At 33.2% G+C, this 21,150-nt stretch overlaps 4 protein-coding genes across 6 annotated transcripts; 2 read left to right on the top strand and 2 right to left on the bottom strand.

The window, feature by feature from the left end:
• The first annotated feature begins 1,869 nt into the window (after nucleotides 1-1,869).
• On the top strand, nucleotides 1,870-3,499 carry LOC134536273 (uncharacterized). Its single transcript, XM_063375999.1, has 2 exons — nucleotides 1,870-1,933; nucleotides 2,429-3,499. The coding sequence occupies exon 2, from the start codon at nucleotides 2,471-2,473 to the stop codon at nucleotides 3,050-3,052; it is 582 nt and encodes a 193-aa protein (XP_063232069.1). The 5' UTR covers nucleotides 1,870-1,933; nucleotides 2,429-2,470; the 3' UTR covers nucleotides 3,053-3,499.
• A 2,317-nt stretch (nucleotides 3,500-5,816) lies between these two features.
• On the bottom strand, nucleotides 5,817-9,777 carry LOC134536264 (putative nuclease HARBI1). 2 transcript variants are annotated; one of them, XM_063375977.1, is made up of 4 exons: nucleotides 9,312-9,777; nucleotides 9,070-9,126; nucleotides 8,383-8,598; nucleotides 5,817-7,101 (listed from the first exon to the last, which is right to left on the bottom strand). In XM_063375977.1, exons 1-4 carry the CDS (start codon nucleotides 9,600-9,602, stop codon nucleotides 6,601-6,603), a joined length of 1,065 nt encoding a protein of 354 aa, XP_063232047.1. In that variant the 5' UTR covers nucleotides 9,603-9,777; the 3' UTR covers nucleotides 5,817-6,600. The 2 variants fall into 2 exon arrangements, with proteins under 2 accessions (XP_063232047.1, XP_063232056.1); XM_063375986.1 differs by having other exon boundaries at nucleotides 5,817-7,091.
• A 321-nt stretch (nucleotides 9,778-10,098) lies between these two features.
• On the top strand, nucleotides 10,099-15,865 carry LOC134536246 (putative nuclease HARBI1). Of its 2 annotated transcripts, none has more exons than XM_063375955.1 (4): nucleotides 10,099-10,548; nucleotides 10,734-10,790; nucleotides 11,262-11,477; nucleotides 12,768-15,865. In XM_063375955.1, exons 1-4 carry the CDS (start codon nucleotides 10,258-10,260, stop codon nucleotides 12,795-12,797), a joined length of 594 nt encoding a protein of 197 aa, XP_063232025.1. In that variant the 5' UTR covers nucleotides 10,099-10,257; the 3' UTR covers nucleotides 12,798-15,865. The 2 variants fall into 2 exon arrangements, with proteins under 2 accessions (XP_063232025.1, XP_063232015.1); XM_063375945.1 differs by having other exon boundaries at nucleotides 12,758-15,865.
• Nucleotides 15,866-16,090: 225 nt separating this feature from the next.
• Nucleotides 16,091-17,989, bottom strand: LOC134536257 (uncharacterized). The gene is made up of 2 exons (XM_063375968.1): nucleotides 17,926-17,989; nucleotides 16,091-17,430 (listed from the first exon to the last, which is right to left on the bottom strand). The coding sequence occupies exon 2, from the start codon at nucleotides 17,386-17,388 to the stop codon at nucleotides 16,807-16,809; it is 582 nt and encodes a 193-aa protein (XP_063232038.1). The 5' UTR covers nucleotides 17,389-17,430; nucleotides 17,926-17,989; the 3' UTR covers nucleotides 16,091-16,806.
• Nucleotides 17,990-21,150: the final 3,161 nt, after the last annotated feature.

The raw sequence follows: 21,150 nt of genomic DNA, 5'->3' as shown, positions 1-21,150 counted from the left end.
CTGTAACAGTGCATAAGCTTCAGGGTACCACTTAAAATAAAGCCGTCATTTACTTAGGAAAAAAAACTTTGCCAAAGGTCAAATATATGTTGCCTTAAGTCGAGTGAAGACATTAGACGGTATTGCACTTTGTGATTCAGAACCAAATAAATTACTTAACCGACCACATGATGAAAAAGCATTACGAGAAATTGAAAGATTAAGACAATTAATAAGTAATTGTAATACTGTTTACTAAACAAAATAAGACAAAAATACATAAAAAGTATTACGTGCTTTGTTGTATTTTGGATTAAATTTGTATTTCGTTATTTTTTACTTTTTAGTGTAGTAACTCTGTGTTTTATTTGTTTTGTTGCACTTCCACGTCTATCCAAGAACTGCTAAGTAATTTCTTTTGACATATTGCAGTATTTTCTCCTTACTCCTAACAGTTAAGGAGTGCTGTGGCTGCCATCATCACAGCAGCATGAAGTGATGACTCTTTCAAACAAAAAAAGAATTTCGAAAATCGATCCACACTTGACGGGGAAATCGGTGAACATACACAAAAAAAATTACATACATTCGAACATATAACCTCCTCCTTTTTGGAAGTCTGTTAGAAATAATTTAGCTGCACGAATTTTTCTTTCCATGATGACATAATTTCTTTGCGAGAGCGAGGACTTCGTGAACTACAAAGTGTGACCTTGGCTGGCGCGACGTGTCTTCGTCTGCTTGCCTCTTCCCGCGGACATTCTATCCCTCTACACACCATTCTTCCCCCTTCCCCCACCGACCGCATTTATCCCCCTTCCTATCCCGGCAGCGGCAGTCCTGAGCTCCGCCTGACTACGTAGTTCCATGAAGTGTCTTTCCGGCAATTAAAGTTTTACACACAGTGCTAAAACTATCACTCCTTTGTACGTGTTTTGAGTAAGATCGTGTCAAAACCAAAAGGATATGAGAATACGAACATAACTCATTCTTGTGTCTTTGAGTATATTTTCAATGTCATTTGAAATTAATTCGTTAATTATCTTCTAAAATATACGAGCAATGAATGAGCCATGGAAATTTTAAAAACTCAACCGCTAATTTAACACTAAATTTTTTTTTTGTTTTATCTGTTTCTTGGTTCGACTATTTGTTTGTACAATCATTACGTGAACTAAAATTAAGATTAACATTCTTTAAGTTGTCTCATTTTACTATAGGTCTGACAAGAAAATAAATACATTTGTACAATGAAATATCTTAGTGAAAATATTTAAAAAATAACTAATGTATATTTTTTACTTATAAAGAAGAATAAAAATAAATATGTACTGTTAAATTAGTTTTGTCGAAATATTTTCCATGCGCCAATCGCCTAAGTCGTGACAAGAGGTAAAGCTCCATAAAGAGAGGGAAAAAATGTATACCATTAGCTTAATCTGAGGCTTATAAGAGTTTGGGCCGTATGCACAGATTCTACTAGAAGCCAAGTGTCTACTCGTACTTCCTTTAGTGAAGGATTTGAAGTTCACTAAATTTCGTATGTTAGAAATATTTTAGTATAAGCCCGGCTAGGTTTTACAAAGTAAAGTGAAGAATGCTACTTAATTACGAAGGTGGCCGAGTTTACTCGAATAAGGCCCGAAATCAATGACGTCGTTCATGACGACATAACCTCGGCCAATAGGAAACCTATATTGTATATTTATTTTTTTGTGTGTGAAAATAATAAACATTTGTGTATCCACCGATCCACGTGGTCGTTATGGATTGTGCTCCGAGGCAATTTGCCGAAAGGTTTTCTATGAATGAGAAGTCAATTTTATTTTCATTAGTGGAAAATAGGGCAAAAATAGTGGAAGCCAAAAAAACGGATTTAAAAAACGTCGCCGAAAAGCGGAAAGCTTGGCAGGAGATTGAAAAAGATTTCAATTCTTATTCAGAAGTCTCCAAGGTTAGTAGCAAATTATTAAAATAAAGGAACGTACTTTAGTGTTTTTATATCATATGATCTGTTGGACTGCATATAGTACCCAATGTTTCATTATAAATTTTTTTATTAACTGCCTCTCGTTAATCCAAAGTTGATCATGTATTTCTGCATAATTCTAATACACATTATTGAAAGCAGCGACATTAAGCAGTTAATAATTTAATTATTTTACATTGAAGGGTGTATAAAAATTTTCTAAAATATCTCATCTGCAAAGATTATTTTTGGCCGATTTTTTCTTTCACATTTAACTATCACTTAAATTAACTATTTAAATAGGCTAATAAAATCAGATTGTGGTATTTTAGATGGATTATATTCTGCATAAAATATACATTTTATGCTTTCAGAAGTTTGTGTTTTTCCATCATTATTGAAATAATAAAACTGTGCATGTTGGAAAAGTTATCAGAACTTATGGCATTACTACAATTGTTTTTACTTTTTTTGTTGCAGCGTACTGCATCCCAGCTAAAGAAATGTTGGGAAAATGAGAAAATGAAGAGGAAGAAGATCCTTGCTGCCAACACAAGGCAGCGAATGGCCACTGGTGGTGGTCCATTTGTCCAGGAGCCCTCCACGAACCCCGAATTGGAAGTGGCATTAGCTGGGACACAGCACTTTATTGTAGATGGTGGCGATCATGACATGGTCGTTTCCGCAGACAGTGCTGAAAATGCTGCTAAGTACCAGGCAGTAATTGCATTGGACCATGACTATGAGCTGCCCATTTCAGAATCTATGTCTGAAGAAGAAATTACTTATGAGGTGGAGGTTGACAGCCCACAGGTGAGAAAGAAGGATGCTCTCCTTTCTGGACGCTCCAATAAGTCAAATACACGTCGTGAAGTAGCAATTGAAGATGAACTGCAGCATCGCCTGCATAAACTTAACAGTACAGAAAAGCGGGAAATTGAGCATCATAAGCTTTTGATGCTTGAGCAGAAACTGCGAGTGAGGGCAGCAAGAACTGCTGCAATATATACAAAAGAGCTTCACGAGCAGGCAAAGAATCATCGTGAAGAAGAACACAAGTTGCGAATGGAATTAATGAAATCAGGAAACGGGAAAACACTGTAAATTGCTTGCATATTACAGTCGATAACCATTTTTATATTATGCCCTTATTTGTATTTATTCTTTCCTGTGGTTTCTAAATTGCACTTAGTAAAATTCTGCAAAATGGCACGGTAAAATTGAAAGAAAGCCTCTTAGCTGAAAAAAAATCCAAAAACCAGTTTTTATTAATGTCCTAACATATTTTCCAAACATTATCTAAGAGGGCATTGCGATATTGTTTACAATTTTCCAGATTGAATCTTTTTAAGGAGTGGTTAGATTAAGTTATATAATAGATAGTGTAAAATTGTGAGAGTTGTTGGTTATTATGTTAGCTAACTGTGAAATTGTTTAAACAGTTAAGTTTGTTAAGCCATATAAAAATATACTGTTTGAAGTTGTGTCAGCGACTGGTTAGGTTAGTAGCATTACAAATATTAGAGAGTTAGGATGGTGTGTTGGGTTAAATGAAGAGATATTTCAAATTGGTAAAACTAAGAAATTATTTAAATGATCTGAAATGTTTCTAGCATAGCTTAATTAAATACTAATGATCCATAATACTTAATCAAGGATTTTAAATTGAACTTACCACACCTAATATATCCCATGCCCACTATTTGATGTAGCAAACCCATCCCTTTTCATAGTATCACACAGTATTTGAAATAAATATACCTGACTTATCTACTTGTTAAAAGTGTAAACTACTGCAAAATATTTGAAGTATCTTACAGAGAAAAATTGCATAACATGTAAGTAAAAACATCAGAATTTTGATTAGATTTTTTTTTGTTCAGGAAAGAGGCTTTCCTTTAAAATTACCAAATGCAGCTGAAAATTCAATGTTCCTAAGAGAAGGTGTATACAACATAAATGAGCAATGTGTTATTTATTTTTCATATGTATGATTAGGAATCCAAATTATAATTATTGGGACCATTTACAAATGACAACATTCATAAGCAGACAGTAACTGAATTTATTAAAATTTTGGGGGTTCGTTAAAATATTGACAAGTGTGGTCATCTGTGGTGTTGTGGTGTACTCCAACTAATGATTAGAAAATGTGATTGAAAACAACTAGTGTTGGTAGGTATTGAACAGTGTATTTTATTTCTAATTGTATGTTTTGCTTGACCATAGACAATACTGATTCAATTTCCAACTGAAAATATTGAAATAAAAGTCTGAAAATTATTTTATTGAGCTTCTCTTATTTAGTTTGATAATGTTATCTAACAACTTTGTGATATGTCAAGGAAATAAGTGGTTTAAAATACTTTTATACATTTTTGCAGATAAGTAATCAAAATAACCATTTTTGAATTTTGTTTCTCCCGTAAGTGCACCTACTCTTGGAAATTACTGTATGTAGTCTTAAATATTTTTGCAAATATGTTTATAAATTTTCATGTAACTACATTAGCACCCTCTGAGACATATATGTATTAAAAATTAAGAGAAAAGACTGTTTAGGGTAGGTAAGCAACATTAATGACTAATAAATTCCCTAAAATTCCAAGATTTATACAAATAATTAATACAACTGACATAACCAACCATTTACGCATGTTCCAATTCATCTACTTCTAAGAAGCTGCTCAGAAAATTTTTTTTATTAATATATTGAACAGTTTAGCATAGATTTAATTTATTATTAATATAGCTTATATAAGAAAAACATTCAATTTAGTTATTATTCACTTTATTTCCAAAGATCTTCTCTTTTTAAAATTAATGGCTTCTTAAAAAAATAAAATATTGTGAAATTTTAGAATGACAATTAGTTGTTTATTATTGTACACATTGTTAAAGATCAAACATTTATGCTAAGCTTCAAAAATGTTGTTTCTTCCTTTATTTATCTCTGTATATTTATACAGCGATGTTTATGCATTTTGAACCTTGCCTGGTTTTGCACTGGTCCAATGTGATATTCTCTTGAAACCTAATCTAGCAATAGGTTTGTTTTATATTGCTATGTTATTTAAATTAGTGTTAGAACTTACTGTGTTAACTGCTGCTATAGTTTAGTCCCGTTTATAAACTGCAGTGAAACTTTAATGTTAAACAGCAAAATAGACAATTAAAGGCATAACAGTATGCATACAACATTTATAATAAGAGGAAGGTTTGGCTAATTTTTAAGCACATTAAACAGTGTACATAGTTACAACTCTAACATCAGACTAATAATAAATGTAAATATTTGACATTATTTCGACTTTCCATCATTTTGTAATACCTGCAAAAATGTTAAAATTGCAACAGACCATTCCAAGAGGACTCATTAGCAATTTATTGTTTTTTGCATAACCAATGCTTTTATGACCACTAATCTCTAAAAACAGATCTCTTGTCTCTCACTCGACTTTACCATACACAGCAATAAATGGTGCTGAAAGCAGGGTGATAAGCTATTTATATATCTCTAGATAGTTGGTTAAAACTTTTTAGAACTTATTTTACTGCTATATACATACACTAATTCTAAGAGTATCTGGTATCTACTATTGTCAATTTTTCTTTCATTATTTAGAAAACCAGGTTTCAAGGATACTAAAAATTTTTAACTTGCTGCAAAAGGGCTGAACACTGGCCAATTATATTGTCAGACACACTCCTCCATTGTGATCACTCTCATCACTGTGGACCTTTTAGCAGTAATCTTTCCGTTACCTGCAGTGTCAGTGTGTCTAGTCTGTCTCCAAGCAAATCTCACCCTACACCACACAATACACTTACATTGGCACAAGGAAAAGGGGAAAAAAGACACACATGCTTTTGTATTAAAATCATTGAGACTTTATTCAGTGCAATATAAATCTTGTTGAAGTATTTATTCTGCATCTATATAGCTTGGTAATTATTATGAACACACAAATCACTTTATTTTAAAATCAGTAATTACGAGGCTTGAGAAATGCAGCTGGTTAAATTAGGGTATGTTCTATCACGACATTAATATGCATGAATAATTAATAAAAAAACTCATTGAAATTCATTGATAATATGCACTTTTCATTTATATACATAAGGCTTAACTATTTCTCCGATTCCCATAGGCCTCACATAACCCACATCATGAAATGCTAAAGTTTTATTAGATACTTAAGATTTGCAAAGTGGTTAAATAAATGTTAGGATAAAGACTGCTAACTGACACCTTAAAAAGGTATATTTTTTATGTAATCGCTTAACAACACAGAAACCTGTTAAAAGAAAACAAAAGCTTCACTAAATTTCAATTGTATAAAAAAACTGAACAAATAAACATCATTACATACACATTGCAGGAAACTTACCCATTTACTCACATTTTTGACCCATTGCACCAGTTTCCACATCACCTTAGAGGAAGCTCTCTGGAGGTATAGTGCTCAATGCGTTATCTCCTATATTTATATACATGGCGAGATTCCCCAAGAGGCCTATTACATTCCATGTTCTAGACTGTGCCTGGAAAAATAAAAAAAAATTAATTCACTACTGAAACTATTAAAAAAAATTAAAAAATACATTTGAAGCAGTTATGTACAGAAAACCACGGAAACTACGTAATGCATTCACACAAAATGACGTTCAATAAACATTGCTCTCATTGCAGCTCCTCGGTGGTTGCGTGGACGCAAGTTTGCAACTGGCACTATGGGTAAAACACGAAGTTCTTCTACTGGAGGTGGCAAAGGCTCTTCATGCTGAACCGCAATGTTGTGCAGCACAGCACATGCAAGAATAACCTTGTTTGAAGTAGCCAGTTTCGTTCGTAGTTTTTGCCCAAGGCATGCAAACCGCCTCTTCCACACTCCAAATAACCGTTCCACAATGTTTCTTGTTCTTCTGTGAGCTAAATTGTATCTGATCTCAGCTGCTGTCGTTGGAACCAGTACTGGTGTGTACAGGAATGGTAACTGTGGATACCCATTATCTCCTAGAAGTATTCCTGGGAGTCCTTGATTTTCAAACCTAACCATCACCCTGCTGTTACTAAATATCCTGGCATCATGGGTACTGCCAGGCCATCGTGTTACAATGTCCATGATCTCGAGGTTAGGACCTGCAACAACCTAATGTATATACATACATTTGTTAAATTACCCAAACACTTAAAATTCATATAATGTTTGGCTGTACAAAAAAAAAAGTAAATATTAAAGAATCTCTAAAAATGGTTAACATTTAAAAATCTATATGATTAACGGTTTAATTTAATTTTAAACTTGTTTAAGGTTTTTACCGAATGCAGAAGCAGGTTACTAAAAATAAATTCTCAATTATCATCTCAAGTACAGTAATGAATTCAATTTTTTGTTAAATTCTCACACCGCTGCATTTTCCATTCATTAATAATAAAATTCCTAAATAATTTTTTTGAACACCTGAAACATTCCTGTAATTTTCCTGAAAATATAATTTCTAAATTCCTACCAGATTCCGAATATTCAGTTTATAGTGCACATTACAATGTGTGTGCACTGACACACCTGTAGCCATTTTTTCTTTCCCACATGGGTCTGTGTATATGATTTCGAGAACTCAAGTCAAATCATGAGACTGGTCTATTAAGTTAAATAACCTACACAAAAAATACTGTAAAATAATGTTATCAGTTGCTAAGGAATTGCTAATATAAGATACAGCTATCCTCACCTAACCAACCACACACAATTTATCACTATTTTAAATGTAGCTAACGTAACCTAATTACCAGCCCACACTATTTTTAATATTTTAAACAAAGCTCAAAAATTAATTTCTCTGTCATTTAAGTATATGAAAGACAATATAGACATCTTTTATTCACGTTTTTATTTATAGTATGTACAATTATTGAAGTTGCTTGTGCGAACTGCAAACTTCCGTGACCTCCAATGAATTTAGGAACTGTTTAGGCCACAGAATGCACTGATATTAATTGGTTGTTATGCTACATGGCAATTCCAAAGCTACCATTAAAAACATCTAACAGTATTTTTATTGTAGCTATACTAATTATATCAACCCATTGAAATATTTTAAAATAACTTAAATGTTACTAACTTAACCCATCTCCCATTCTCACACTATCACAAACTTGTAATATTTATGCTGAACATGCACAAATGTGGCCTCGGAATGGATGTTGTGAACGTGAGGTTTGCCCACCTAGGAAAGCAAAAAATGAGAGTGGCCACATCAATGCAAAGGTAATGTAATGTAATCAATAAACTGTGATTTTTCAGAAATCAGTAGCAATTAATAAACACTATTTTCAGGTTAAAATATAAGAACAGCTTTAGTGCTCCAAAAAAGTGTTTTCGAAATTACCTCTCTTTTACGACACAAACATAATAATTATCTACACAAACCTGAACATTCAAGGACATGTACTGTTTTCTGTTACGGTACAACTCAGGAAACTGGCCACCAGGATTACTAATACAGATGTGCGTGCAGTCAATACAACCAGTGACTCCAGGAAATTCACCCAAATCGTAGAACTTCCTCTGGTTACTACGAATACCTCCTGGTCCTGGGAAGTGTGCATACTGCAGCAAATGTCCTGCCAGCTCATTTGAAGTTACCTGTAAAATATGTTTCACATACTTATAATTTAAATATAAACTACTCACTCCAAACTCATAAAAGTGTAGGTAAATGCCTCGTAATTTTAACAATTTAAACAACTGCTCTATAATATTTATTGCCATGATTACCAACATTAATAGGGCAGCACAATGTATTACCATGACAAATTAACTTGTTTTGTTAGTCACTACTTTATCGGTTCATTTAGCATGTAAACAGTAATCCACCTACAAATTTTTCCAGAAAACTCTTAATACCAAACTGTTATTAGATAGACAATTTGGGGTAATAGCCTAGTTTGGGGTCTCTTGCTAAAAAAAAAAAAATTATTTCGAAATATTTATTTTCAACTTTTTTCCCAAATGCCCTGCTCCTACTTTTTAATGGAAATTAACATGTCAAATGAAGGGCACAAAACTGTCTTCCAAAATGATGATGTACATAACCTAAACTTAAGCAACTCTAACCTTGATAATTCTGCTTACTGTTGCTTGATTCAAGTGGATAAGGTCACCACAAACAATCTGAAAAATAACGAACACAGGTTAGTAATTTCTCTCTTAAAAGAAATATCGGGTAAATAGGCATGTTTATGACAGCATTACGAAAAAAGACAATAAATAGGTAAATGTATTTCTATCAGTTACACCTCATTTACAACCAACATACCTGTCGTCAGACACTTTAAATAAATTTTACTCTCACGTACCTGAAAACTGTTACTACCATAAAAGCGTAGTGCAGTGGTAACTTTAACAATTGCTGGCACCGGCAAACCACGCTTATCTCCATTGTCAGCCGCAACAAGGGGCACGATGGTACCAATTACAGTTTCTTTTGTGAAACGAAAACGTTTCACAAACTCTTCATCACTAAAACATTCCAATGGATTATCCCCATCTCGAAGATACTTTCTAGGCGGCGGATTGTAGGGAACATCCCTAGCATATCGCACAAATTCCACAAACTCGTCATCCACAATGCGTCCTACAGCTTCCATGTTGTGAAAAGTAGCACTAAATAGCAATTTAGTACGGCCAATCGGCGACTAAATATTCTCTGCACGAATGCACTTAAAAAATAAGCCCCACTAATACTTCACAACCTGTGCATACCGAAATTCCGATTTAGTTAAACTTAATACTAAATTTTAGTAATAGTATGGTCTATGCATTCGGCCCAATGTGTGAGGGGTTTTCCACTGTATGGTTGAGCACTACCTTCTTAATTCAAAGTTCTGAAATTTTTTTTATATTAATAATACAAATAGAGGTGTATGCAAGGGGGGAGGGTTTTTTTTTATGAGGGATCACTCTCCTCCGGAATCATAAACAATCTATCATTCCCACCAACAATAGGAAATAATTTGAAAGTGGGCAATCTTGTTCTATTCTACTACCCCCTCCCAACCTAAGAAATGAAATTCTGCGTACGCTCATGTTTACAAACTAATTAAACAGTCTAAGAACTCAAAGGGCCGAATGCATAAACCATACTATTACTAAAATTTAGTATTAAGTTTAACTAAATCGGAATTTCGGTATGCACAGGTTGTGAAGTATTAGTGGGGCTTATTTTTTAAGTGCATTCGTGCAGAGAATATTTAGTCGCCGATTGGCCGTACTAAATTGCTATTTAGTGCTACTTTTCACAACATGGAAGCTGTAGGACGCATTGTGGATGACGAGTTTGTGGAATTTGTGCGATATGCTAGGGATGTTCCCTACAATCCGCCGCCTAGAAAGTATCTTCGAGATGGGGATAATCCATTGGAATGTTTTAGTGATGAAGAGTTTGTGAAACGTTTTCGTTTCACAAAAGAAACTGTAATTGGTACCATCGTGCCCCTTGTTGCGGCTGACAATGGAGATAAGTGTGGTTTGCCGGTGCCAGCAATTGTTAAAGTTACCACTGCACTACGCTTTTATGGTAGTAACAGTTTTCAGGTACGTGAGAGTAAAATTTATTTAAAGTGTCTGACGACAGGTATGTTGGTTGTAAATGAGGTGTAACTGATAGAAATACATTTACCTATTTATTGTCTTTTTTCGTAATGCTGTCATAAACATGCCTATTTACCCGATATTTCTTTTAAGAGAGAAATTACTAACCTGTGTTCGTTATTTTTCAGATTGTTTGTGGTGACCTTATCCACTTGAATCAAGCAACAGTAAGCAGAATTATCAAGGTTAGAGTTGCTTAAGTTTAGGTTATGTACATCATCATTTTGGAAGACAGTTTTGTGCCCTTCATTTGACATGTTAATTTCCATTAAAAAGTAGGAGCAGGGCATTTGGGAAAAAAGTTGAAAATAAATATTTCGAAATAATTTTTTTTTTTTTAGCAAGAGACCCCAAACTAGGCTATTACCCCAAATTGTCTATCTAATAACAGTTTGGTATTAAGAGTTTTCTGGAAAAATTTGTAGGTGGATTACTGTTTACATGCTAAATGAACCGATAAAGTAGTGACTAACAAAACAAGTTAATTTGTCATGGTAATACATTGTGCTGCCCTATTAATGTTGGTAATCATGGCAATAAATATTATAGAGCAGTTGTTTAAATTGTTAAAATTACGAGGCATTTACCTACACTTTTATGAGTTTGGAGTGAGTAGTTTATATTTAAATTATAAGTATGTGAAACATATTTTACAGGTAACTTCAAATGAGCTGGCAGGACATTTGCTGCAGTATGCACACTTCCCAGGACCAGGAGGTATTCGTAGTAACCAGAGGAAGTTCTACGATTTGGGTGAATTTCCTGGAGTCACTGGTTGTATTGACTGCACGCACATCTGTATTAGTAATCCTGGTGGCCAGTTTCCTGAGTTGTACCGTAACAGAAAACAGTACATGTCCTTGAATGTTCAGGTTTGTGTAGATAATTATTATGTTTGTGTCGTAAAAGAGAGGTAATTTCGAAAACACTTTTTTGGAGCACTAAAGCTGTTCTTATATTTTAACCTGAAAATAGTGTTTATTAATTGCTACTGATTTCTGAAAAATCACAGTTTATTGATTACATTACATTACCTTTGCATTGATGTGGCCACTCTCATTTTTTGCTTTCCTAGGTGGGCAAACCTCACGTTCACAACATCCATTCCGAGGCCACATTTGTGCATGTTCAGCATAAATATTACAAGTTTGTGATAGTGTGAGAATGGGAGATGGGTTAAGTTAGTAACATTTAAGTTATTTTAAAATATTTCAATGGGTTGATATAATTAGTATAGCTACAATAAAAATACTGTTAGATGTTTTTAATGGTAGCTTTGGAATTGCCATGTAGCATAACAACCAATTAATATCAGTGCATTCTGTGGCCTAAACAGTTCCTAAATTCATTGGAGGTCACGGAAGTTTGCAGTTCGCACAAGCAACTTCAATAATTGTACATACTATAAATAAAAACGTGAATAAAAGATGTCTATATTGTCTTTCATATACTTAAATGACAGAGAAATTAATTTTTGAGCTTTGTTTAAAATATTAAAAATAGTGTGGGCTGGTAATTAGGTTACGTTAGCTACATTTAAAATAGTGATAAATTGTGTGTGGTTGGTTAGGTGAGGATAGCTGTATCTTATATTAGCAATTCCTTAGCAACTGATAACATTATTTTACAGTATTTTTTGTGTAGGTTATTTAACTTAATAGACCAGTCTCATGATTTGACTTGAGTTCTCGAAATCATATACACAGACCCATGTGGGAAAGAAAAAATGGCTACAGGTGTGTCAGTGCACACACATTGTAATGTGCACTATAAACTGAATATTCGGAATCTGGTAGGAATTTAGAAATTATATTTTCAGGAAAATTACAGGAATGTTTCAGGTGTTCAAAAAAATTATTTAGGAATTTTATTATTAATGAATGGAAAATGCAGCGGTGTGAGAATTTAACAAAAAATTGAATTCATTACTGTACTTGAGATGATAATTGAGAATTTATTTTTAGTAACCTGCTTCTGCATTCGGTAAAAACCTTAAACAAGTTTAAAATTAAATTAAACCGTTAATCATATAGATTTTTAAATGTTAACCATTTTTAGAGATTCTTTAATATTTACTTTTTTTTTGTACAGCCAAACATTATATGAATTTTAAGTGTTTGGGTAATTTAACAAATGTATGTATATACATTAGGTTGTTGCAGGTCCTAACCTCGAGATCATGGACATTGTAACACGATGGCCTGGCAGTACCCATGATGCCAGGATATTTAGTAACAGCAGGGTGATGGTTAGGTTTGAAAATCAAGGACTCCCAGGAATACTTCTAGGAGATAATGGGTATCCACAGTTACCATTCCTGTACACACCAGTACTGGTTCCAACGACAGCAGCTGAGATCAGATACAATTTAGCTCACAGAAGAACAAGAAACATTGTGGAACGGTTATTTGGAGTGTGGAAGAGGCGGTTTGCATGCCTTGGGCAAAAACTACGAACGAAACTGGCTACTTCAAACAAGGTTATTCTTGCATGTGCTGTGCTGCACAACATTGCGGTTCAGCATGAAGAGCCTTTGCCACCTCCAGTAGAAGAACTTCGTGTTTTACCCATAGTGCCAGTTGCAAACTTGCGTCCACGCAACCACCGAGGAGCTGCAATGAGAGCAATGTTTATTGAACGTCATTTTGTGTGAATGCATTACGTAGTTTCCGTGGTTTTCTGTACATAACTGCTTCAAATGTATTTTTTAATTTTTTTTAATAGTTTCAGTAGTGAATTAATTTTTTTTTATTTTTCCAGGCACAGTCTAGAACATGGAATGTAATAGGCCTCTTGGGGAATCTCGCCATGTATATAAATATAGGAGATAACGCATTGAGCACTATACCTCCAGAGAGCTTCCTCTAAGGTGATGTGGAAACTGGTGCAATGGGTCAAAAATGTGAGTAAATGGGTAAGTTTCCTGCAATGTGTATGTAATGATGTTTATTTGTTCAGTTTTTTTATACAATTGAAATTTAGTGAAGCTTTTGTTTTCTTTTAACAGGTTTCTGTGTTGTTAAGCGATTACATAAAAAATATACCTTTTTAAGGTGTCAGTTAGCAGTCTTTATCCTAACATTTATTTAACCACTTTGCAAATCTTAAGTATCTAATAAAACTTTAGCATTTCATGATGTGGGTTATGTGAGGCCTATGGGAATCGGAGAAATAGTTAAGCCTTATGTATATAAATGAAAAGTGCATATTATCAATGAATTTCAATGAGTTTTTTTATTAATTATTCATGCATATTAATGTCGTGATAGAACATACCCTAATTTAACCAGCTGCATTTCTCAAGCCTCGTAATTACTGATTTTAAAATAAAGTGATTTGTGTGTTCATAATAATTACCAAGCTATATAGATGCAGAATAAATACTTCAACAAGATTTATATTGCACTGAATAAAGTCTCAATGATTTTAATACAAAAGCATGTGTGTCTTTTTTCCCCTTTTCCTTGTGCCAATGTAAGTGTATTGTGTGGTGTAGGGTGAGATTTGCTTGGAGACAGACTAGACACACTGACACTGCAGGTAACGGAAAGATTACTGCTAAAAGGTCCACAGTGATGAGAGTGATCACAATGGAGGAGTGTGTCTGACAATATAATTGGCCAGTGTTCAGCCCTTTTGCAGCAAGTTAAAAATTTTTAGTATCCTTGAAACCTGGTTTTCTAAATAATGAAAGAAAAATTGACAATAGTAGATACCAGATACTCTTAGAATTAGTGTATGTATATAGCAGTAAAATAAGTTCTAAAAAGTTTTAACCAACTATCTAGAGATATATAAATAGCTTATCACCCTGCTTTCAGCACCATTTATTGCTGTGTATGGTAAAGTCGAGTGAGAGACAAGAGATCTGTTTTTAGAGATTAGTGGTCATAAAAGCATTGGTTATGCAAAAAACAATAAATTGCTAATGAGTCCTCTTGGAATGGTCTGTTGCAATTTTAACATTTTTGCAGGTATTACAAAATGATGGAAAGTCGAAATAATGTCAAATATTTACATTTATTATTAGTCTGATGTTAGAGTTGTAACTATGTACACTGTTTAATGTGCTTAAAAATTAGCCAAACCTTCCTCTTATTATAAATGTTGTATGCATACTGTTATGCCTTTAATTGTCTATTTTGCTGTTTAACATTAAAGTTTCACTGCAGTTTATAAACGGGACTAAACTATAGCAGCAGTTAACACAGTAAGTTCTAACACTAATTTAAATAACATAGCAATATAAAACAAACCTATTGCTAGATTAGGTTTCAAGAGAATATCACATTGGACCAGTGCAAAACCAGGCAAGGTTCAAAATGCATAAACATCGCTGTATAAATATACAGAGATAAATAAAGGAAGAAACAACATTTTTGAAGCTTAGCATAAATGTTTGATCTTTAACAATGTGTACAATAATAAACAACTAATTGTCATTCTAAAATTTCACAATATTTTATTTTTTTAAGAAGCCATTAATTTTAAAAAGAGAAGATCTTTGGAAATAAAGTGAATAATAACTAAATTGAATGTTTTTCTTATATAAGCTATATTAATAATAAATTAAATCTATGCTAAACTGTTCAATATATTAATAAAAAAAATTTTCTGAGCAGCTTCTTAGAAGTAGATGAATTGGAACATGCGTAAATGGTTGGTTATGTCAGTTGTATTAATTATTTGTATAAATCTTGGAATTTTAGGGAATTTATTAGTCATTAATGTTGCTTACCTACCCTAAACAGTCTTTTCTCTTAATTTTTAATACATATATGTCTCAGAGGGTGCTAATGTAGTTACATGAAAATTTATAAACATATTTGCAAAAATATTTAAGACTACATACAGTAATTTCCAAGAGTAGGTGCACTTACGGGAGAAACAAAATTCAAAAATGGTTATTTTGATTACTTATCTGCAAAAATGTATAAAAGTATTTTAAACCACTTATTTCCTTGACATATCACAAAGTTGTTAGATAACATTATCAAACTAAATAAGAGAAGCTCAATAAAATAATTTTCAGACTTTTATTTCAATATTTTCAGTTGGAAATTGAATCAGTATTGTCTATGGTCAAGCAAAACATACAATTAGAAATAAAATACACTGTTCAATACCTACCAACACTAGTTGTTTTCAATCACATTTTCTAATCATTAGTTGGAGTACACCACAACACCACAGATGACCACACTTGTCAATATTTTAACGAACCCCCAAAATTTTAATAAATTCAGTTACTGTCTGCTTATGAATGTTGTCATTTGTAAATGGTCCCAATAATTATAATTTGGATTCCTAATCATACATATGAAAAATAAATAACACATTGCTCATTTATGTTGTATACACCTTCTCTTAGGAACATTGAATTTTCAGCTGCATTTGGTAATTTTAAAGGAAAGCCTCTTTCCTGAACAAAAAAAAATCTAATCAAAATTCTGATGTTTTTACTTACATGTTATGCAATTTTTCTCTGTAAGATACTTCAAATATTTTGCAGTAGTTTACACTTTTAACAAGTAGATAAGTCAGGTATATTTATTTCAAATACTGTGTGATACTATGAAAAGGGATGGGTTTGCTACATCAAATAGTGGGCATGGGATATATTAGGTGTGGTAAGTTCAATTTAAAATCCTTGATTAAGTATTATGGATCATTAGTATTTAATTAAGCTATGCTAGAAACATTTCAGATCATTTAAATAATTTCTTAGTTTTACCAATTTGAAATGTCTCTTCATTTAACCCAACACACCATCCTAACTCTCTAATATTTGTAATGCTACTAACCTAACCAGTCGCTGACACAACTTCAAACAGTATATTTTTATATGGCTTAACAAACTTAACTGTTTAAACAATTTCACAGTTAGCTAACATAATAACCAACAACTCTCACAATTTTACACTATCTATTATATAACTTAATCTAACCACTCCTTAAAAAGATTCAATCTGGAAAATTGTAAACAATATCGCAATGCCCTCTTAGATAATGTTTGGAAAATATGTTAGGACATTAATAAAAACTGGTTTTTGGATTTTTTTTCAGCTAAGAGGCTTTCTTTCAATTTTACCGTGCCATTTTGCAGAATTTTACTAAGTGCAATTTAGAAACCACAGGAAAGAATAAATACAAATAAGGGCATAATATAAAAATGGTTATCGACTGTAATATGCAAGCAATTTACAGTGTTTTCCCGTTTCCTGATTTCATTAATTCCATTCGCAACTTGTGTTCTTCTTCACGATGATTCTTTGCCTGCTCGTGAAGCTCTTTTGTATATATTGCAGCAGTTCTTGCTGCCCTCACTCGCAGTTTCTGCTCAAGCATCAAAAGCTTATGATGCTCAATTTCCCGCTTTTCTGTACTGTTAAGTTTATGCAGGCGATGCTGCAGTTCATCTTCAATTGCTACTTCACGACGTGTATTTGACTTATTGGAGCGTCCAGAAAGGAGAGCATCCTTCTTTCTCACCTGTGGGCTGTCAACCTCCACCTCATAAGTAATTTCTTCTTCAGACATAGATTCTGAAATGGGCAGCTCATAGTCATGGTCCAATGCAATTACTGCCTGGTACTTAGCAGCATTTTCAGCACTGTCTGCGGAAACGACCATGTCATGATCGCCACCATCTACAATAAAGTGCTGTGTCCCAGCTAATGCCACTTCCAATTCGGGGTTCGTGGAGGGCTCCTGGACAAATGGACCACCACCAGTGGCCATTCGCTGCCTTGTGTTGGCAGCAAGGATCTTCTTCCTCTTCATTTTCTCATTTTCCCAACATTTCTTTAGCTGGGATGCAGTACGCTGCAACAAAAAAAGTAAAAACAATTGTAGTAATGCCATAAGTTCTGATAACTTTTCCAACATGCACAGTTTTATTATTTCAATAATGATGGAAAAACACAAACTTCTGAAAGCATAAAATGTATATTTTATGCAGAATATAATCCATCTAAAATACCACAATCTGATTTTATTAGCCTATTTAAATAGTTAATTTAAGTGATAGTTAAATGTGAAAGAAAAAATCGGCCAAAAATAATCTTTGCAGATGAGATATTTTAGAAAATTTTTATACACCCTTCAATGTAAAATAATTAAATTATTAACTGCTTAATGTCGCTGCTTTCAATAATGTGTATTAGAATTATGCAGAAATACATGATCAACTTTGGATTAACGAGAGGCAGTTAATAAAAAAATTTATAATGAAACATTGGGTACTATATGCAGTCCAACAGATCATATGATATAAAAACACTAAAGTACGTTCCTTTATTTTAATAATTTGCTACTAACCTTGGAGACTTCTGAATAAGAATTGAAATCTTTTTCAATCTCCTGCCAAGCTTTCCGCTTTTCGGCGACGTTTTTTAAATCCGTTTTTTTGGCTTCCACTATTTTTGCCCTATTTTCCACTAATGAAAATAAAATTGACTTCTCATTCATAGAAAACCTTTCGGCAAATTGCCTCGGAGCACAATCCATAACGACCACGTGGATCGGTGGATACACAAATGTTTATTATTTTCACACACAAAAAAATAAATATACAATATAGGTTTCCTATTGGCCGAGGTTATGTCGTCATGAACGACGTCATTGATTTCGGGCCTTATTCGAGTAAACTCGGCCACCTTCGTAATTAAGTAGCATTCTTCACTTTACTTTGTAAAACCTAGCCGGGCTTATACTAAAATATTTCTAACATACGAAATTTAGTGAACTTCAAATCCTTCACTAAAGGAAGTACGAGTAGACACTTGGCTTCTAGTAGAATCTGTGCATACGGCCCATTATCTTCATAATTATCGTCACCATACCTGTATCACCATCATCACCACCATTACTACCCAATTTTGCTATTAGGTACAATAATGTTTATTCTGTAAATATTCTTGATGGGGTTTGTTAATAATTGAAATACACGTGTTTGTATCGAGAGGAATTTTTTGGAGTCCAATATCATACGGATTCGAAGCACAAACTAGCTGTCAGAAAGGAAAAAGGAATTAATACTGTCAAAACTTACAGTTAACATTTTAAACTACAGACTTTTGGCTTAATAGGACACTTAGAATATCTACTGACCCGGTTACTATATCAACCAATTGTTATAAGTGTCATTTCTATCGTATTTTGTTGGCGTATTGACAAAACTATTTTCCTAGTGATTTTAAGCACGAAAATTAAAGCAAAATTATAATGAACGATTAAATGTTGATCCATTCGGCAAAATATAGTTTGCTACCATGTGACGAAATTTTATTAAATTGTAGCAAATATCAACTACATCAAAATAGTGATAAGTACAAGAAACAGCGACTAACTCCCAATTAATCATTCTGGATATTTAAAAAAAATTGTTAAATACTAGATCAACGAAAGTTTCTTGTTCATACATAAATAAATAGATCACTAATTTCATGCTTTCACAGCCATGAAAAAAGGAAAGGCGAAGAAAAATTGTGCGTCAACTCCCAAACGTACTCTTAACTGTAGGATACCATTAAACTAAGCCACCGTATGAACGCTGCCACGGGAAGAAGCTAAGCTGAAGTTCTGTCGGCTCAGTAGAAAGTAGTATACACAAGAGATAGTTAATCTAAATAATTACATTAGAAACAAAAACTGGTTGTTTATTTACTTCATTATATATAAAAAAACTCTTTTTGAAATAATTCTGAGTTCATAAAGACGGAAGATATCTCCATGGGCGACAGTTTATGATGTAATGACCTCTGAGAGGAAGTGCAAACAGAACTTCACTCCCGGAAAGGCGAAGAGACAAGGAAGTGGTGTGGTGGCGTTTCCACTTCGTGAAGAGATTTGAGTTTCACCATCTTCTAGCGCTTATGGAAGGGAAATCTTCATTAACGACGTCACCAACTCCTTAGACCACTAATTACGTCCAGGCGTACACGATTCTCCTTTGTCTACACCAAAATGAAAGTTTTATCATTTTTAATTACCACAGTTCAAAAGTCTGTTTAGTGGATGATGCCCAACACATGGTTACATCAACGCCTTTCTCTCCTGCCGTCTTGTTATCGTTAAAGTCATTATTATGAAAGCACATTGCTAGGTACCATTTTATTTCATCTGAAATGGTTTTCAAGAAAATCACAAAAAAAACTTACCAACTGTAATTTGATACGATTTTCTTATCACGTAATGTATTTTATTTCATACGATTAATGTGTGAACTACAGAAAGATATTTACAATTGATTTTATCGGTCTATCATCAGTACACAGAGTTACAAATTAGGAAACCTTGCTGACACGTGAAGTGATAAAAATAATTTTTATTTCTTTTTCACAAAAGTGTTTCTACATCAGAATCTTAAATCCTCGAAGTGCCTTGCTGCGGGTTGGGGGAAGGGTAGGGGATAAGAGACCAGGTTTTCTTAACATCGTTACCGTTATAACTGATCTGTGTTAGATTCATAATTTATTTACTCCAAAAAATAATTCGTGTTCATTCTTTTAAGTCATATGTAAGATGTAATATATCACGCACCATTTTGCATTTTTGTATTTTCAACCGTTGTGAGGTGAGCATAATTTTTATATACTTCTCTAATTTTCTATTGAATTCGTCATTTATTATGTTTAGTAAAATAAACTCTTAAATTTTAATTTCCCTAGTAACTATTTTTTTTTTAAACAACTCAACTGTAATAGAAAATAATGCTTAACTGTATTCTAAAAATGTTTAAATCATAATTTTAAAATGTTCATATTTTTTAATAATAATGAATTATTTGATAATTTGCTATAAAATTCAGGGATAAACTAACAGAACTAACATTCCTATAGAATTAACATCTAACGAGTCACTTCGAGTAAAAGGGAAGCAAAATCTTTCTACATTGTTACGCGTAAACATAATATGTTGGTCTAATAGGGTTTTCAAGTACAAGACCTAAAATAATTAAATGCGACAACATGACAAGTTACGTAACTATAATTAAAAATACCTCAAAGTAAAATATAATAGGGAATAAAAGCGCTGGATCTAGAGCAAGGTGCGAGGTCCCGACCGCCATCTTGGATTGTGACGTCACTGCGGCCATCTTGGTGACAAAAATTCCTCAAAATTCTACAATATTCCAAGAAATTTTCCTATTTTGAGAGAAAAATTCCCGTTTTGAGAGTAAATTTTCCATTTTAAAATTGTCCTCAAAAATTCCACAGCCTTCAGTTGCCCCATTGAGGCTTAAATTCCCCATGAGCAAGCCTCCAATAAGCCTTTGGAGGGAAACTTTGACTTTGACCTCAGCTGCAATCTTGAAAATGCGTAATTATCATCAGAGATATTTGGAAAAAAAATTAAAATTAAAATAACAATTTATCTAATAAAAATTTAATGAAAAAAGTCCCGCCATCTTGTATGCTAGAACGTTGCACTTTTCATTACGGCTGTCATCTTGGAACTCAGTAATTTTGAAGCTATACAAACGGGAAAAAAAGTATTTACATAAACATATTACTCAATAAATTTTAAATAAAAAAGTTTGTC

This window comes from Bacillus rossius, chromosome 1 (assembly GCF_032445375.1).
Source record: "Bacillus rossius redtenbacheri isolate Brsri chromosome 1, Brsri_v3, whole genome shotgun sequence".
Classification (NCBI taxonomy): Eukaryota; Metazoa; Arthropoda; class Insecta; order Phasmatodea; family Bacillidae; genus Bacillus; species Bacillus rossius.
Note: the sequence above shows the minus strand (reverse complement) of the source record. Positions and strands in the feature narration are given on the sequence as shown.

What these genes read in the sequence shown, in the direction of transcription:
- LOC134536273 (XM_063375999.1), top strand. Translation starts at nt 2,471, where the DNA reads ATGAAGAGGAAGAAGATCCTTGCTGCCAACACAAGGCAGCGAATGGCC.
- LOC134536264 (XM_063375977.1), bottom strand. Translation starts at nt 9,602, where the DNA reads ATGGAAGCTGTAGGACGCATTGTGGATGACGAGTTTGTGGAATTTGTG. An exon ending in ATGGTAGTAACAGTTTTCAG is followed by an intron (nt 9,127 to 9,311) that starts GTACGTGAGAGT and finishes GTTATTTTTCAG; the next exon opens with ATTGTTTGTGGTGACCTTAT. An exon ending in CAGTAAGCAGAATTATCAAG is followed by an intron (nt 8,599 to 9,069) that starts GTTAGAGTTGCT and finishes CATATTTTACAG; the next exon opens with GTAACTTCAAATGAGCTGGC.
- LOC134536246 (XM_063375945.1), top strand. Translation starts at nt 10,258, where the DNA reads ATGGAAGCTGTAGGACGCATTGTGGATGACGAGTTTGTGGAATTTGTG. An exon ending in CAGTAAGCAGAATTATCAAG is followed by an intron (nt 10,791 to 11,261) that starts GTTAGAGTTGCT and finishes CATATTTTACAG; the next exon opens with GTAACTTCAAATGAGCTGGC. An exon ending in ACATGTCCTTGAATGTTCAG is followed by an intron (nt 11,478 to 12,757) that starts GTTTGTGTAGAT and finishes TATATACATTAG; the next exon opens with GTTGTTGCAGGTCCTAACCT.
- LOC134536257 (XM_063375968.1), bottom strand. Translation starts at nt 17,388, where the DNA reads ATGAAGAGGAAGAAGATCCTTGCTGCCAACACAAGGCAGCGAATGGCC.